The sequence below is a fragment of the Oncorhynchus mykiss genome, chromosome 23 (genome assembly GCF_013265735.2).
Source record: "Oncorhynchus mykiss isolate Arlee chromosome 23, USDA_OmykA_1.1, whole genome shotgun sequence".
Taxonomy (NCBI): Eukaryota; Metazoa; Chordata; class Actinopteri; order Salmoniformes; family Salmonidae; genus Oncorhynchus; species Oncorhynchus mykiss.
The window spans coordinates 37,150,495-37,169,473 of NC_048587.1; the positions used below are offsets into that span (position 1 = coordinate 37,150,495).

Genomic DNA, 18,979 nt, shown 5'->3' on the forward strand with positions numbered 1-18,979 from the left:
CACAAACATTTTATAATTGAAATGTTTGATGTTCTGCGGAGGAACTCACAGCTCGGTGACGTTTCTGGGGATGCCTTTGGGCAATGTACGGAGGTGTTTGTTACTGCAGCGTACCACGGTCTCCAGACAAGTACACTCACTGGGACACTGAGGCCTGGGCACACAGCTTGTCTCTTCCACACCTGGGGAGGGCGGGAGGGAGGGAGGGAGAGAGAGAGAGAGAGAGAGAAGGGGGGGAGAAGGCGGCAGTGAGGGAGGGGATTTGGATTATTCAAATGGCTTTGAGTCACACACTTAAACACAGAGACACACAATTATCGCTAACAATTTAGCAGTCTAAGAACAAAACAGATTGGGCAAGGAACACAGCTAGAGAGATATGAGTGGGAAAGGGGCGGAGAGAAGGAGGGAGATAGAGATAAGGAGAGCCATATACCATATACCAAAGATAAAGAGAGGGACAGCGGCGTGTGGAAGAACGATATGCGGGGGAAGGGGAGGTAAAGAGGGGGAGAGGGAGTGAGAGACAGAGTGAGAGACAGATACCTTTCACCAAAAGAGACAAGAAGAGGTCAACCAGTGAAGAACAAACACCATTGTAAATACAACCCATATTTATGCTTATTAATTTTCCCTTTTGTACATTAACCATTTGTACATTGTTTCAACACAGTATATATATACATAATATGACATTTGTCATTTCTTTATTCTTTTGAAACTTCTGTATGTTAAATGTTTACTGTTAATTTGTATTGTTTATTTCACTTTTGTATATTATCTACCTCACTCATATGTTAACATATGTTTCCCATGCCAATAAAGCCCCTTGAATTGAATAAAGAGGGGCAGGAGCGAGGGGGTTGAGAGATGGACCCAGATGAAGTGAAAGAAGGGAAAAACACCATAGCTGCATTTAAAGGAGAGAAAGAGAACACAAGATAATTACAGACTGAGGAGTGAGAGATAAGAAGGAGAACATGTGGAGAGGAGAGCATCCACTAGTCAGACTAATGTGATATCGAAGAGAGAGGAAAAGAGATGACAGATAGAGAGACTAGAGGAAAATAAATGATAGAGAGAGAGAGTAGAGGATTATACATAGACTAGAGGAATAGAGATGATAGATAGACTAGAGGAATAGAGATGATAGATAGACTAGAGGAATAGATATGATAGATAGACTAGAGGAATAGAGATGATAGATAGACTAGAGGAATAGAGATGATAGATAGACTAGAGGAATAGAGATGATACATAGACTAGAGGAATAGATATGATAGATAGACTAGAGGAATAGAGATGATAGATAGACTAGAGGAATAGAGATGATAGATAGACTAGAGGAATAGATATGATAGATAGACTAGAGGAATAGATATGATAGATAGAATAGAGGAATAGAGATGATAGATAGACTAGAGGAATAGAGATGATAGATAGACTAGAGGAATAGAGATGATAGATAGACTAGAGGAATAGATATGATAGATAGAATAGAGGAATAGAGATGATAGATAGACTAGAGGAATATATATGATAGATAGAATAGAGGAATAGAGATGATAGATAGACTAGAGGAATAGAGATGATACATAGACTAGAGGAATAGAGATGATAGATAGACTAGAGGGATATATATGATAGATAGAATAGAGGGATAGATAGAATAGAGGAATAGATATGATAGATATAATAGAGGAATAGAGATGATAGATAGACTAGAGGAATAGATATGATAGATAGAATAGAGGGATAGATAGAATAGAGGAATAGAGATGATAGATAGACTAGAGGAATAGAGATGATACATAGACTAGAGGAATAGAGATGATAGATAGAATAGAGGAATAGATATGATAGATAGAATAGAGGAATAGATATGATAGATAGAATAGAGGAATAGATATGATAGATAGAATAGAGGAATAGAGATGATAGATATAATAGAGGAATAGAGATGATAGATAGACTAGAGGAATAGATATGATAGATAGAATAGAGGGATAGATAGAATAGAGGAATAGAGATGATAGATAGACTAGAGGAATAGAGATGATACATAGACTAGAGGAATAGAGATGATAGATAGAATAGAAGAATAGATATGATAGATAGAATAGAGGAATAGATATGATAGATAGAATAGAGGAATAGATATGATAGATAGAATAGAGGAATAGAGATGATAGACTAGAGGAATAGATATGATAGATAGAATAGAGGGATAGATAGAATAGAGGAATAGAGATGATAGATAGACTAGAGGAATAGAGATGATAGATAGACTAGAGGAATAGATATGATAGATAGAATAGAGGGATAGATAGAATAGAGGAATAGAGATGATAGATAGACTAGAGGAATAGATATGATAGAATAGAGGAATAGATATGATAGATAGAATAGAGGAATAGATATGATAGATAGAATAGAGGAATATATATGATAGATAGAATAGAGGAATAGAGATGATAGATAGACTAGAGGAATAGAGATGATAGATAGACTAGAGGAATAGAGATGATACATAGACTAGAGGAATAGATATGATAGATAGACTAGAGGAATAGAGATGATAGATAGAACAGAGGAAAATAGATGATACATATAGAGAGGAAAAGAGATGATACATATAGAGAGGAAAATAGATGATACATATAGAGAGGAAAATAGATGATACCTATAGAGAGGAAAATAGATGATACATATAGAGAGGAAAATAGATGATACATATAGAGAGGAAAATAGATGATACATATAGAGAGGAAAATAGATGATACCTATAGAGAGGAAAATAGATGATACATATAGAGAGGAAAATAGATGATACATATAGAGAGGAAAATAGATGATACATATAGAGAGGAAAATAGATGATACATATAGAGAGGAAAATAGATGATACATATAGAGAGGAAAATAGATGATACATATAGAGAGGAAAATAGATGATACATATAGAGAGGAAAATAGATGATACATATAGAGAGGAAAATAGATGATACATATAGAGAGGAAAATAGATGATACATATAGAGAGGAAAAGAGATGATACATATAGAGAGGAAAATAGATGATACATATAGAGAGGAAAATAGATGATACATATAGAGAGGAAAAGAGATGATACATATAGAGAGGAAAATAGATGATACATATAGAGAGGAAAATAGATGATACATATAGAGAGGAAAATAGATGATACATATAGAGAGGAAAAGAGATGATACATATAGAGAGGAAAATAGATGATACATATAGAGAGGAAAATAGATGATACATAGAGAGAGTAGAGGAAAAGAGATGATAGATAGACTAGAGGAAAATAGATGATACATATAGAGAGGAAAATAGATGATACATATAGAGAGGAAAAGAGATGATACATATAGAGAGGAAAATAGATGATACATATAGAGAGGAAAATAGATGATACATAGAGAGAGTAGAGGAAAAGAGATGATAGATAGACTAGAGGAAAATAGATGATACATATAGAGGAAAATAGATGATACATAGAGAGAGTAGAGGAAAAGAGATGATAGATAGACTAGAGGAATAGAGATGATAGATAGACTAGAGGAATAGAGATGATACATATAGAGAGGAAAATAGATGATACATAGAGAGAGTAGAGGAAAAGAGATGATAGAAAGAAGAGTCCCCTAAGCAAGCTGGTCCTGGGGCTCTGTTCACAAACACAAACACACCCCACAGAGCCCCAGGACAGCAACACAATTAAACTCAACCAAATCATGAGAAAACAAAAAGATAATTACTTGACACATTGGAAAGAATTAACAAAAAAAACAGAGCAAACTAGAATGCTATTTGGCCCTAAACAGAGAGTCCACAGTGGCAGAATACCTGTCCACTGTGACTGACCCAAACTTAAGGAAAGCTTTGACTATGTACAGACTCAGTGAGCAAAGCCTTGCCATTGAGAAAGGCAGACCTGCTCTCAAGAGAAGACAGGCTATGTGCACACTGCCCACAAATTGAGGTGGAAACTGAGCTGCACTTCCTAACCTCCTGCCAAATGTATGACCATATTAAAGACACATATTTCCCTCAGATTACACAGATCCACACAGAATTCGAAAAAACAAACTCGATTTTGATAAACTCCCATATCTACCTAAATATCACAGTGTGCCATTACAGCAGCAAGATTTGTGACCTGTTGCCTCAAGAAAAGTCAACCAGTGAAGAACAAACACCATTGTAAATATAACCCATATTTATGCTTATTTATTTTCACTATTGTACTTTAACCATTTGTACATCGTTGCAACACTGTATATATATGTAATATGACATTTGTAATGTCTTTATTCTTTTGGAACTTCTGTATGTTAAATGTTTACTGTTCATTTTAATTGTTTATTTCACTTTTGTATATTATCTACCTCACTTGCTTTGGCAATGTTAACATATGTTTCCCATGCCAATAAAGCCCCTTGAATTGAATTGAGAACAGAGGAAAGCTGGTGAGACAAAGACAGAGCATTCATTCTCAGCAGCAAGAAGATTCACTGGTCAATACAGCCAACAGCTCAATACCACCACTCAGCCAGCATCGATCACAGGCATAGGTACTGCTGAGTGTGTGTGTGTTTGTGTGTGTTTGTCAGGTGCATCGATCAGAAGCCTAGGTACTGCTGAGTGTGTGTGTGTTTGTGTGTGTTTGTCAGGTGCATCGATCAGAAGCCTAGGTACTGCTGAGTGTGTGTGTGTTTGTGTGTGTTTGTCAGGTGCATCGATCAGAAGCCTAGGTACTGCTGAGTGTGTGTGTGTTTGTCAGGTGCATCGATCAGAAGCCTAGGTACTGCTGAGTGTGTGTGTGTTTGTGTGTGTTTGTCAGGTGCATCGATCAGAAGCCTAGGTACTGCTGAGTGTGTGTGTGTTTGTCAGGTGCATCGATCAGAAGCCTAGGTACTGCTGAGTGTGTGTGTGTTTGTCAGGTGCATCGATCAGAAGCCTAGGTACTGCTGAGTGTGTGTGTGTTTGTCAGGTGCATCGATCAGAAGCCCAGGTACTGCTGAGTGTGTGTGTGTTTGTCAGGTGCATCGATCAGAAGCCTAGGTACTGCTGAGTGTGTGTGTGTTTGTCAGGTGCATCGATCAGAAGCCTAGGTGCTGCTGAGTGTGTGTGTGTGTTTGTCAGGTGCATCGATCAGAAGCCTAGGTACTGCTGAGTGTGTGTGTGTTTGTCAGGTGCATCGATCAGAAGCCTAGGTACTGCTGAGTGTGTGTGTGTTTGTCAGGTGCATCGATCAGAAGCCTAGGTACTGCTGAGTGTGTGTGTGTTTGTCAGGTGCATCGATCAGAAGCCTAGGTACTGCTGAGTGTGTGTGTGTTTGTCAGGTGCATCGATCAGAAGCCTAGGTACTGCTGAGTGTGTGTGTGTTTGTCAGGTGCATCGATCAGAAGCCTAGGTACTGCTGAGTGTGTGTGTGTTTGTCAGGTGCATCGATCAGAAGCCTAGGTACTGCTGAGTGTGTGTGTGTTTGTCAGGTGCATCGATCAGAAGCCTAGGTACTGCTGAGTGTGTGTGTGTTTGTCAGGTGCATCGATCAGAAGCCTAGGTACTGCTGAGTGTGTGTGTGTTTGTCAGGTGCATCGATCAGAAGCCTAGGTACTGCTGAGTGTGTGTGTGTTTGTCAGGTGCATCGATCAGAAGCCTAGGTACTGCTGAGTGTGTGTGTGTTTGTCAGGTGCATCGATCAGAAGCCTAGGTACTGCTGAGTGTGTGTGTGTTTGTCAGGTGCATCGATCAGAAGCCTAGGTACTGCTGAGTGTGTGTGTGTTTGTCAGGTGCATCGATCAGAAGCCTAGGTACTGCTGAGTGTGTGTGTGTTTGTCAGGTGCATCGATCAGAAGCCTAGGTGCTGCTGAGTGTGTGTGTGTGTTTGTCAGGTGCATCGATCAGAAGCCTAGGTACTGCTGAGTGTGTGTGTGTTTGTCAGGTGCATCGATCAGAAGCCTAGGTACTGCTGAGTGTGTGTGTGTTTGTCAGGTGCATCGATCAGAAGCCTAGGTACTGCTGAGTGTGTGTGTGTTTGTCAGGTGCATCGATCAGAAGCCTAGGTACTGCTGAGTGTGTGTGTGTTTGTCAGGTGCATCGATCAGAAGCCTAGGTACTGCTGAGTGTGTGTGTGTTTGTCAGGTGCATCGATCAGAAGCCTAGGTACTGCTGAGTGTGTGTGTGTTTGTCAGGTGCATCGATCAGAAGCCTAGGTAATGCTGAGTGTGAAATCAGTTGGTAAACAAAAGAACAAAATACTTTTACAAGGGCAGTCGATTACCTGGAGTCCCATTCAACCACTTTTTGACTTTGAAAGAAAGAGGAGTGAGATGTTGGTGCAGAATGTATTATCAGTCCAGTCCCGGCTAGTTCATTTACCTCCCACACAATGGGGAACATCAACAGGTATCTTAAAGGGACAGTACATGGCAACAAAACAACAAAAAACTTGTGTGCTGGTGTGTGTGTGTGTGTGTGTGTGTGTGTGTTGACCGTAACTCACCCTCTTCACAGCGGAAGTCAGGCACTGCCACGTCCTGTAGTGGGATCTCCTTGAGGAAGGCGGGGCGCTGGCATCGAGGGTTGCCCGTGACGATCTTCCTGCTTCTCAGCCAATCACCAAGCCAGGCCAGACGACAGTCACAGTTGAAGGAGTTAGCAAGGAGGTTACTGATGGAGAGATCGAGGGAGAGAGTCAGTACCAGACTTAATAATTACACCAACTATGCTTTAATGCGCCGTGTGTGTATGTGTATGTGTGCATGGGTGTCTTACAGTGTAGACAGTGTTTGCAGGGTGTCGAAGGCTCCAGGGGTGATGGTAGTTAGCTGGTTGTCATAGAGAGACAGCAGGCGAACGTTGTACAAGCCAGTGAAGCTGTTGTTATGGATACAGCTGATCTTGTTGTTCCTCAACATTCTGGAATAGAGAGAACCGTTTAATTGTCATATACCATTGTGATGTGAATAGATATGAAGTGTATTGAAATATGGTGATATAAATAAATATCAAACATTAGGATAAAGACTTTCCCATACAGTCACTTTCCCCATACAGTCACTTTCCCCATACAGTCACTTTCTCCATACAGTCACTTTCCCCATACAGTCACTTTCCCCATACAGTCACTTTCCCATACAGTCACTTTCCCATACAGTCACTTTCCCCATACAGTCACTTTCCCATACAGTCACTTTCCCATACAGTCACTTTCCCCATACAGTCACTTTCCCCATACAGTCACTTTCCCCATACAGTCACTTTCCCATACAGTCACTTTCCCATACAGTCACTTTCCCATACAGTCACTTTCCCCATACAGTCACTTTCCCATGCAGTCACTTTCCCCATACAGTCACTTTCCCCATACAGTCACTTTCCCCATACAGTCACTTTCCCCATACAGTCACTTTCCCATACAGTCACTTTCCCCATACAGTCACTTTCCCCATACAGTCACTTTCCCCATACAGTCACTTTCCCATACAGTCACTTTCCCATACAGTCACTTTCCCCATACAGTCACTTTCCCCATACAGTCACTTTCCCCATACAGTCACTTTCCCCATACAGTCACTTTCCCATACAGTCACTTTCCCATACAGTCACTTTCCCATACAGTCACTTTCCCCATACAGTCACTTTCCCCATACAGTCACTTTCCCCATACAGTCACTTTCCCCATACAGTCACTTTCCCCATACAGTCACTTTCCCCATACAGTCACTTTCCCCATACAGTCACTTTCCCATACAGTCACTTTCCCCATACAGTCACTTTCCCATACAGTCACTTTCCCATACAGTCACTTTCCCATACAGTCACTTTCCCCATACAGTCACTTTCCCATGCAGTCACTTTCCCCATACAGTCACTTTCCCCATACAGTCACTTTCCCCATACAGTCACTTTCCCCATACAGTCACTTTCCCATACAGTCACTTTCCCCATACAGTCACTTTCCCCATACAGTCACTTTCCCCATACAGTCACTTTCCCATACAGTCACTTTCCCATACAGTCACTTTCCCCATACAGTCACTTTCCCCATACAGTCACTTTCCCCATACAGTCACTTTCCCCATACAGTCACTTTCCCATACAGTCACTTTCCCATACAGTCACTTTCCCATACAGTCACTTTCCCCATACAGTCACTTTCCCCATACAGTCACTTTCCCCATACAGTCACTTTCCCCATACAGTCACTTTCCCCATACAGTCACTTTCCCCATACAGTCACTTTCCCATACAGTCACTTTCCCCATACAGTCACTTTCCCCATACAGTCACTTTCCCCATACAGTCACTTTCCCATACAGTCACTTTCCCCATACAGTCACTTTCCCATACAGTCACTTTCCCATACAGTCCCTTTCCCCATACAGTCACTTTCCCCATACAGTCACTTTCCCCATACAGTCACTTTCCCCATCCAGTCACTTTCCCCATACAGTCACTTTCCCATACAGTCACTTTCCCCATACAGTCACTTTCCCATACAGTCACTTTCCCCATACAGTCACTTTCCCATACAGTCACTTTCCCATACAGTCACGTTCCCCATACAGTCACTTTCCCCATACAGTCACTTTCCCCATACAGTCACTTTCCCCATACAGTCACTTTCCCATACAGTCACTTTCCCCAGACTAACATTGACTCGGTACCGGTACACCCTATATATAACCTCGTTATTGTGATTTTATTGTGTTACTTTCTTTAATAAATGTTTTTACTTTAGTTTATTTAGTAAGTATTTTTGTAACTCTATTTTCTTAAAACAGCATTGTTGGTTAAGGGCTTGTAAGTAAGTATTTCCTGGTAAGGTCTTCGGCGCATGTATGCAGTGTGTGTGTGTGTGTGTGTGACTCACAGCATGCGTAGTCCCTCCAGTCCCTTGAACATTCCACTGCGGACAGAGTCCAGCTGATTGGCGGTGAGGTGGAGCTCATTGACTGACCCCGCCCCCTCGAACACCCCATCTTCGATCTCTGTGATCTTATTGTTGCTAAGGTTACTGGGAATAAATCAATTAAAGCGATTAAAAATAAGTTCAGTGAACTTCTTTGATTAAGTAAATAAGTTACCATAGCACATCATAAACTACAACTGACATCTTTTTGAGCTGAGAGAGGGTCTTGAAGACTCCTACAGCCTCCAGTGTGCTTATATCATTGTTGTTCAGACGACTGGGAAGAGAGAGAGAGGAGAAAACAGAACATGGTTAGAAAGAAACAGAAACACAACGATGAATCCTGAAAAGGTTTCAAACATTTGCAGAGATAAACCATTGACATAAATGTGTGATTAATGTGGTCCAGATGTCTTGCAGTTAAGTGTCAGGGAGGCAGGTGTGTGTGTGTGTGTGTGTGTGTGTGTGTGTGTGTGTGTGTGTGTGTGTTCTTACAGTTCAGTGGTAGAGGAAGGGATGTGTTCTGGTATCTTATTGAGACGTAGGTTGGAGCAGTCCACCACGTTGGACTCACAGCGACATTTAGGAGGACAGACTGGATCACTGTTACACTCATTATTCAAACGGACGTCCTCGGTGCCTGAAGACACATAACACACACAACTTGGAAAAAAACTCTGTACCTGACAGACAAAAAACACCCGCACAAAACCACCTTTTACCAAACTTGTACCTGAAACCCAAAATGCACACGTCCAACTGGTATAAAAAGCTCACACACACACAACACATTGAGACGTGCTTACAACTCTCTGTGACACACTGGGCTACGCCTATTCTGGCCTTAGAAAATCACTCTATAGGGTCACATCTAGGACGATGAACCTAAATACCTGAGGGCTAAGACACACCAATAGCGTTTGCTGGCCGAGAGCACTTAGAACATCTGAACAGAGTGCCGGCCGTAATTTGCAATCCGAGTGCGCAACGATTTTACATGTAGAATCAGGTGAAAATGTCAGCAGTAGACGTCAGGGGGTGGTCCCTAAACGACAGTGTGCTGAACGATGTACACCAAATACACATTCGGTGCAATATGTGCGAGCCTTTAAAGATCAGCTCTCGCCTGGCCTACCACGACCCAAAAGGTTGGCACGTACTACCAGATGAGCGATGGGTAGTGGGAGGGAGAGAGCAGAGAGGAGTGAAAGAGTGATGGAGAGAGAGAGAGAGAGAGATAGGCCAAGAGGGAGAGAGCGGAAGGAAGAGATGAGTACTATTTTAGAAATGTGACCTAGTGGTGTGAAAAGAACAGCAGGTCCTTAAAATGCAGACCAGAGGGAGATGGAGATATTAGGAGAGTTGGAGAGAAGGAAATTGAGAGAGGTGGGGAGAGGCAGGAGAGAGGGATGAGATGTCAGAGAGGATTTGGGCAGTCTAGCAGAGAGGACCCTAGAGTACAGGCCAGGGAGGAAGTGAAGTGTTTAAAGGAGAGGGAGAGAGATGGAGAAAGAGAGTGAGAGTGGGATGAGAGAGGGATGACGTCAGAGATGGCTAGGGAGAGAGGGAAAGGAAAGAAGACAGGTGGGGAAGGAGGGGAGTGGCTCCATTGCATGGGAAGATGAGTGTGATGAATATAAGAGGTGAAGGCAACGGAGAGAGTATGTGGGAGAGGCGGAGGGACGGACAGAGTGATGAAGAGAGCGAAGCAGACAGGGATAGAGGAATTCAGGGACGACGTCAGAGGGGTGTGCACTTCTACTTCCTCTTTTCCTCCCTCTTTCCTCTCTCCCTCTCTCCTCTCCCTCTCGCCCACTCTCCTCTCTCCTCTCTCACTCTCTCCTCTCCCTCTCTCCTCTCTCCCTCTCTCCTCTCTCCTCTCCCTCTTTCCTCTCTCTCCTCTCGCCCACTCTCCTCTCTCCCCTCTCACTCGCCCCCCTCTCCCTCTCTCCTCTCTTCCTCTCTCCCTCTCTCCCCTCTTCCTCTCTCCCCTCTCCCTCTGTCTATGAATAGAGGTGTACGTACCAGAGCCTGGAGCCACTTACATCACAACTATTCAATAATGGAGAGGCACTAGCAGCCACTCAATGTGTGTGTGTGTGTGTGTGTGTCTCACTCAGAGAGGATGGCTCAGTGTTCTTTTGTTAGTTAGTGTTCTGTGTCCTGTGTTCCATAGCGCTCGCACGCTCAGCCCAACCCCTAAGTGAAGTTTAGAGATGATGTCATCGTGCCACTGTAAAGAGTAGAGCACCCAGAGCCACAGACAGAGGATGCCCCTCAATACGCTTGTAAGTGGAGACGTCATAGAACGTCAAAAATTCAACATTTCTGGAGACACCTTGCCGTTTTGAAGAAATCATCACGCTTGCTATCAAAGAGATTTGCGATGGGTAATTAGCGATAAATTAAGTCAATTGTTTCACCTTATAGCTAGCCAAGATGCTTAACTTGCCAGCTAAAACGGTTTACAGTTAGTTAGCAATCCCTTCTACACTATTTTGCACTATTCTGCCATGTCAATAATATCCAAAAATGACAGGTGTCTCCAGTTGTGTTTATATGTTACCATTGTGACGCTCATTCATGCATATCCACTTCGCAAAGTCAAGCATCTTTCTCTCCACATCTCCTGAGGCTATCTGAGTTGGAGCAGGTGTGACTGAGACGCGTTCCATGTGTTCTGCTTCTAAAATACAGACAGCCTTATTGGTCTCTTTTGGACTCTGAGACAAACTGCACAGACAGACAGGAAGCCTTGTACTGATGATGACTGAAGCCTAATGACGCTCATTACAATGGGCTGTGGACGGGACGTCACACACGCGCGCGATGGCTGAAGACTAATGATGCTAATTACAGAGCGAAGTGGAAGAACGGAAGGAAATGTCATTTCCTGCTACCCAGGAAACAAGGAAAGTTTCAGGATGTTGTTTGATCCAGCAGAGTAACTTAACTTTCATTGAGACAAGAGGAGTGACAGAGAGAGAGATAGAAGGGGAGGGAGGGAAAGAGCGAGAGAGAGCGAGAGAGAGAGAGAGAGAAAGAGAGGCAGAGAGAGAGAGACAGACAGAGAGACAGAGAAAGTGAGACACACAGAGAAAGAGAGGTAGAGTGAGAGAGAGAGAGAGAGAGAGAGACAGACAGAGAAAGAGAGGTAGAGTGAGAGAGAGAGAGACAGAGAAAGAGGGGTAGAGAGAGACAGAGAAAGAGATGTAGAGAGAGAGACAGAGAGAGACAGAGAAAGAGAGGTAGAGAGAGAGAGAGAGAGAGAAAGAGAGGCAGAGAGAGAGAGACAGACAGAGAAAGAGAGAGACAGACAGACAGAGAAAGAGAGGTAGAGTGAGAGAGAGAGAGACAGACAGACAGAGAAAGAGGGGTAGAGTGAGAGAGAGAGACAGACAGAGAAAGAGAGGTAGAGTGAGAGAGAGACAGACAGAGAGGTAGAGAGAGAGAGACAGAGAGACAGAGAGACAGAGAAAGAGAGGTAGAGAGACAGAGAAAGATAGGTAGAGAGAGAGAGAGACAGAGAAAGAGAGGTAGAGAGAGACAGAGAAAGAGAGGTAGAGAGAGAGACAGGGAAAGAGAGGTAGAGAGAGAGAGACAGAGAAAGAGAGGTAGAGAGAGAGAGAGACAGAGAAAGAGAAGTAGAGTGAGAGAGAGACAGACAGACAGAGAAAGAGAGGTAGAGAGAGAGATGCCATGTCAATAAAGTCAATTGAATTGAATTGAATTGAGAGAGACAGGCAGAGAAAGAGAGAGGTAGGGAGAGAGAGAGAGAGAGAGAGAGAGAGAGAGTGAGAGAGAGAGACAGAGACAGACAGAGACAGACAGAGGAAGAGAGGTAGGGAGAGAGAGAGAGAGAGAGAGAGAGAGAAAGAGAGAGACAGCGACAGAGACAGAGACAGAGAAAGAGAGGTAGGGAGAGAGAGAGAGGTAGAGAGAGAGAGACAGACAGAGAAAGAGAGGTAGAGTGAGAGAGAGAGACAGACAGAGAAAGAGAGGTAGAGTGAGAGAGAGACAGACAGAGAGACAGAGAAAGAGAGGTAGAGAGACAGAGAAAGAGAGGTAGAGAGAGAGAGAGACAGAGAAAGAGAGGTAGAGAGAGACAGAGAAAGAGAGGTAGAGAGAGAGACAGGGAAAGAGAGGTAGAGAGAGAGAGACAGAGAAAGAGAGGTAGAGAGAGAGAGAGAGAGAGACAGAGAAAGAGAGGTAGAGTGAGAGAGAGACAGACAGACAGAGAAAGAGAGGTAGAGAGAGAGATGCCATGTCAATAAAGTCAATTGAATTGAATTGAATTGAGAGAGACAGGCAGAGAAAGAGAGAGGTAGGGAGAGAGAGAGAGAGAGAGAGAGAGAGACAGCGACAGAGACAGAGACAGAGAAAGAGAGGTAGGGAGAGAGAGAGAGGTAGAGAGAGAGAGACAGAGACAGACAGAGAAAGAGAGGTAGAGTGAGAGAGAGAGACAGACAGAGAAAGAGAGGTAGAGTGAGAGAGAGACAGACAGAGAGACAGAGAAAGAGAGGTAGAGAGAGAGAGAGAGAGACAGAGAAAGAGAGGTAGAGAGAGACAGGGAAAGAGAGGTAGAGAGAGAGAGAGACAGAGAAAGAGAGGTAGAGAGAGAGAGACAGAGAAAGAGAGGTAGAGTGAGAGAGAGACAGACAGACAGAGAAAGAGAGGTAGAGAGAGAGATGCCATGTCAATAAAGTCAATTGAATTGAATTGAATTGAGAGAGACAGGCAGAGAAAGAGAGAGGTAGGGAGAGAGAGAGAGAGAGAGAGAGAGAGAGAGAGAGAGAGAGTGAGAGAGAGACAGAGACAGACAGAGACAGACAGAGAAAGAGAGGTAGGGAGAGAGAGAGAGAGAGAGAGAGAGAGAGAGAGTGAGAGAGAGAGACAGAGACAGACAGAGACAGACAGAGAAAGAGAGGTAGGGAGACAGAGAGAGAGAGAGAGAGAGAAAGAGAGAGACAGCGACAGAGACAGAGAGGTAGGGAGAGAGAGAGAGAGAGTTTCACTGTGATTACATTTCATAATGTCCTAGAGAGTATATTCTACAGTCCAATTATTCCCAGAATAAAACATGGAATTCCAATGTTTTTGTGATTGTTTGTCAATATTATTTTGCATTAATCAGGCTTTTATTTGATCTTCCCAATGAATTTCCTTTCGATTCGCCTGCCAATGATAGCCCTTTATCTGTCTGACACACACACATACCCCCCCCCCCCCACACACACACACCTCCTCTAATTGTGAAGTTATTTTCTTGGAAATGCTCTTGTTAAGGACTCTGAAAACATCCGCTGATTGGAATCTGGGTCCTATGGTGGGCTTTATTTTCTTCATTCTCTACCACTAGAGGACCCTCTATCTTTCTATCATGCAGACTCTCTCTCTCCCTTTCTGTCTACCGAGTACACACACACACTCACACACACACACACACACACACACACACACACACACACACACACACACACACACACACACACACACACACACACACACACACACACACACACTTGTCAGTGAATGTGCTTGTGCCAAAGCAAATAAGACCTTCCTTCAGTCTTTATCAAAGTTAGTCTGAGTTATACAAACAGAGGTGAGGCATAGGGCCAGAGAAGGAAACACACAACTTATGGTAAAACCCAAACCCAGAGAGTTGATCCATTCCAGTTAGAATAATAGAGGTTAAAGAAGAGGAAGAACACAAAAAGAGTGGAGGGGTGGAGCTGTGGAGAGGTGAAAAGCTAGCTAGAAAGAGTATGAAAGCGTAAACACAACCCACTCACCAGGGATGAAGTATTGTTCCTTGGCTGTGATGGAAACAAGAGAGAAGCAATGATGTCAGTCAACACAGATATGGTCAAACAGAGTCATATATACTTACATATATATGACTAGATGTGATACAGATAGTCATGTATGACTATATATGACTATCTTCATAAATGGCACTGGCAACTATGACTATGGTAAATATGACAATGCTATGGAGAAGCTATGAAAAGATAAAACATCAATATATTGTATCAGGAGAGGAAGAGAAGGAAGAGGGAGAGAGGTAATCAGAGAGCAAGAGAGAGGGGGAAATACAGAAGAAAGACAGAGAAAGTATATAGAGAAAGAGAAATACACATCAACGAAGTGGAATCATCAGTCCATGTTTATTCACCATGGCTAGGCAGACGGTCATGTTAGATTGTAAACCAGCGTGGGCGAGAGTAGAGTTTTAAGAGAGGAGTGCCTGGCTGCAGAGCCCACTGCTCTGACACAGTACACTGGCAGAGAGACACACAGCCAGACAGAAACACTATACTGTATCCTATGGTTGCCAGAGACAGGGAGGGCTAGGGGAGTGGGATTGGGAAATGGGCAGGAGAAGGGAGGGGGCCTGGGGGCCAGGGAGAAGGGGAATTAGTATAGTAAAGGGGCCTAGGGGGGTGGGAATGCAGGAGAGTAAGGAGGTGGGCACAGCCTAAAACCCACAATGTCTAGCAGGCAGAGGAAAAGGGCCTGGAGGTAGGTTAGAAGTTGGGAAGATTCAACGTACCAATTAGGATCAGGCAAAAAATACTTGAATCAGTCATAGAACCCATTGCCTTTTATGGTTGTGAGGTCTGGGGTCCGCTCACCAACCAAGACTTCACAAAATGGGACAAACACCAAATTGAGACTCTGCATGCAGAATTCTGCAAAAATATCCTCCGTGTACAACGTAGAACACCAAATAATGCATGCAGAGCAGAATTAGGCCGATACCCACTAATAATCAAAATCCAGAAAAGAGCCATTCAATTCTACAACCACCTAAAAGGAAGCAATTCCCAAACCTTCCATAACAAAGCCATCACCTACAGAGAGAAGAACCTGGAGAAGAGTCCCCTAAGCAAGCTGGTCCTGGGGCTCTGTTCACAAACACAAACACACCCCACAGAGCCCCAGGACAGCAGCACAATTAGACCCAATCAAATCATGAGAAAACAAAAAGATAATTACTTGACACATTGGAAAGAATTAACAAAAAAAACAGAGCAAACTAGAATGCTATTTGGCCCTAAACAGAGAGTACACAGTGGCAGAATACCTGACCACTGTGACTGACCCAAACTTAAGGAAAGCTTTGACTATGTACAGACTCAGTGAGCAAAGCCTTGCCATTGAGAAAGGCAGACCTGCTCTCAAGAGAAGACAGGCTATAGGCACACTGCCCACAAAATGAGGTGGAAACTGAGCTGCACTTCCTAACCTCCTGGCAAATGTATGATCATATCAGAGACACATATTTCCCTCAGATTACACAGATCCACAAAGACTTTGAAAACAAACCTAATTTTGATAAACTCCCATATCTACTGGGTGAAATACCACAGTGTGCCATCACAACAGCCAGATTTGTGACCTGTTGCCACGAGAAAAGGGCAACCAGTGAAGAACAAACACCATTGTAAATACAACCCATATTTATGCTTATTTACTTTCCCTTGTGTACATTAACCATTTGTACATCGTTGCAACACTGTATATATATGTAATATGACATTTGTAATGTCTTTATTCTTTTGGAACTTCTGTATGTTAAATGTTTACTGTTAATTTATATTGTTTATTTCACTTTTGTATATTATCTACCTCACTTGCTTTGGCAATGTTAACATATGTTTCCCATGCCAATAAAGCCCCTTGAATTGAATTGAATGAAGAGGGTGAGGTGGGGGCGGAGAAGGGGCAGTGGTATTTGAAGTTGCCACAGACAGAGAGGTGGTGGGCACAATGCTTGAGAAATTGAACATGGGCAGAAACCCTACCCACAGCCCCAGCCATATACAGTGATGTCAGCTCTCTGTGGTGAACAGTGAAACCAGATTCACTATGTGTTAATGTGCTATAAAACCTGCTAGAGGTTGGGAGAGGGAGGGAGGGACTACATGAAAACCCTTGGTAAGGGATAAAGTACAGTACTATCCTATGCTGTAAATAGAGAGGAAGAATGAAAAAGAAAGAGAGTATGCCTCCAGGCTGTCTGGAGGGATATTGATTGGTCTGAGTCGAGCTGGCAGAGCAGAGAGGGAGATTGAGAGTATTTAAGAGAGAGTGATCGCACAGAGTGGAGAACAAGGAGTGAGACAGAGAGAGAGATGGAGAAGAATGAGGCTAGGAGAGAGGGGGAGCAGCAAGAGAAGTAAAGGGAAGAGAGAAATGAATGGTCACAGAGCTAGATGAAGAGACCGAGGCCAGTCCCAAAACAGAGAGCGGGAGAGAGAAATAGAGAGATGGAGAAATAGAGACACAGAGACCAGCCTTCTAGATAGATACACAGAGACAGAGAGAGCTGGAGAGAGACAGATAACAGCATTAGAGATAGATAGAGAGAGAGTGAGAACTGGAGAGAGAGACAGAGAGCAGCCTTAAGAGATAGAGAGAGAGAGAGAGAGAGAGATCTGGTGATCTGGTGCTTCTGTCCCCAACCAAGGATGGCCTACAGCAGCACTTAGATCTTCTGCACAGATTCTGTCAGACCTGGGCCCTGACAGTACATCTCAGTCAGACTTGTCCCATTTTGTGAATTATTGGGTGGTGAGCAGACCCCAGACCTCACAACCATAAAAGGCAATGGGTTTTATAACTGATTCAAGTATTTTTTGCCAAATCCTAATTGGTATGTCAAATGTTATGTTCCTTTTGATGGCATTGAAGGCCCTTCGTGCCTTGTCTCTTAGATTGTTCACAGCTTTGTGGAAGTTACCTGTGGCGCTAATATTTAGGCCGAGGTATGTATCGTTTTTTTTGTGTGCTCTAGAGCAACAGTGTCTAGATGGAATTTGTATTTGAGACTGCATGCAGAATTCTGCAAAAAATATCCTCCATGTACAATGTAAAACACCAAATAATGCATGCAGAGCAGAATTAGGCCGACTCTCGCTAATTATCAAAATCCAGAAAAGAGCCGTTACATTCTACAACCACATAAAAGGAAGTGATTCCCAAACCTTCCATAACAAAGCCATCACCTACAGAGAGATGAACCTGGAGAAGAGTCCCCTAAGCAAGCTGGTCCTGGGGCTCTGTTCACAAACACACCCCACAGAGCCCCAGGACAGCAACACAATTCAACTCAACCAAATCATGAGAAAACAAAAATACACATGACACATTGGAAAGAATTAACAAAAAACAGAGCAAACAAGAATGCTATTTGTCCCTAAACAGAGAGTCCACAGTGGCAGAATACCTGACCACTGTGACTGACCCAAACTTAAGGAAAGCTTTGACTTTGACTTTGATGTACAGACTCAGTGAGCATAGCCTTGCTATTGAGAAAGGCCGTCGTAGGCAGACCTGCTCTCAAGAGAAGACAGGCTATGTGCACACTGCCCACAAAATTAGGTGGAAACTGAGCTGCACTTCCTAACCTACTGCCAAATGTATGACCATATTAGAGACACATATTTCCCTCAGATTACACAGACCCACTAAGAATTAAAAAACTCTACTGGGTGAAATACCACAGCCAATCACAGCAGCAAGATGTGTGACCTGTTGCCACCATACAAGGTCAACCAGTGAAGAACAAACACCATTGTAAATACAACCCATATTTATGCCTATTTATTTTCCCTTTTGTACTTTAACTATTTGCACATAATATTACATTTGAAATGTCTTTATTATTTTGGAACTTTTTGAGTGTAATGTTTACTGTTTATTTGTATTGTTTATTTAACTTTATTATCTACTTCACTTACCTTGTCAATGTTACCATATGTTTACCATGCCAATAAAGCCCTTACAATGAATTGAGAGAGAGGAAGATGGTGAACAGCCATCCAGATAAATATATATATATATATAGAGAGAGAGAACTGGAGAGAGACAAAGAACAGCCTTAGATATACTGTAGATGGAGAGAGAGACAGAGAGAGAGAGAGAACAGCCTTCCAGATAGATACAGAGAGAGAGAGAGAGAGAGAGAGAGAGATTATCTACCTCACTTGCTTTGGCAATGTTAACACATGTTTTCTATGCCAATAT

General features: G+C 43.0%; 1 protein-coding gene across 9 annotated transcripts in view; it reads right to left on the reverse strand.

Annotated features, from left to right (window-relative positions):
• The window catches only part of slit1a (slit homolog 1a (Drosophila)), a 163,775-nt gene that overhangs the window by 24,784 nt on the left and 120,012 nt on the right, over nucleotides 1-18,979 (reverse strand). For 6 of the 9 annotated variants that reach the window (XM_036960388.1, XM_036960386.1, XM_036960390.1 and 3 more), the window contains exons 15-21: nucleotides 14,740-14,763; nucleotides 9,440-9,584; nucleotides 9,147-9,221; nucleotides 8,906-9,049; nucleotides 6,805-6,948; nucleotides 6,533-6,699; nucleotides 50-182 (exon numbers count right to left, since the gene is read on the reverse strand). In XM_036960388.1, coding sequence (XP_036816283.1) covers nucleotides 50-182; nucleotides 6,533-6,699; nucleotides 6,805-6,948; nucleotides 8,906-9,049; nucleotides 9,147-9,221; nucleotides 9,440-9,584; nucleotides 14,740-14,763 — 832 coding nt within the window. The remainder of the gene's footprint in view (nucleotides 1-49; nucleotides 183-6,532; nucleotides 6,700-6,804; nucleotides 6,949-8,905; nucleotides 9,050-9,146; nucleotides 9,222-9,439; nucleotides 9,585-14,739; nucleotides 14,764-18,979) is intronic. The other 3 variants (XM_036960387.1, XM_036960393.1, XM_036960389.1) reach the window with 1 other exon arrangement.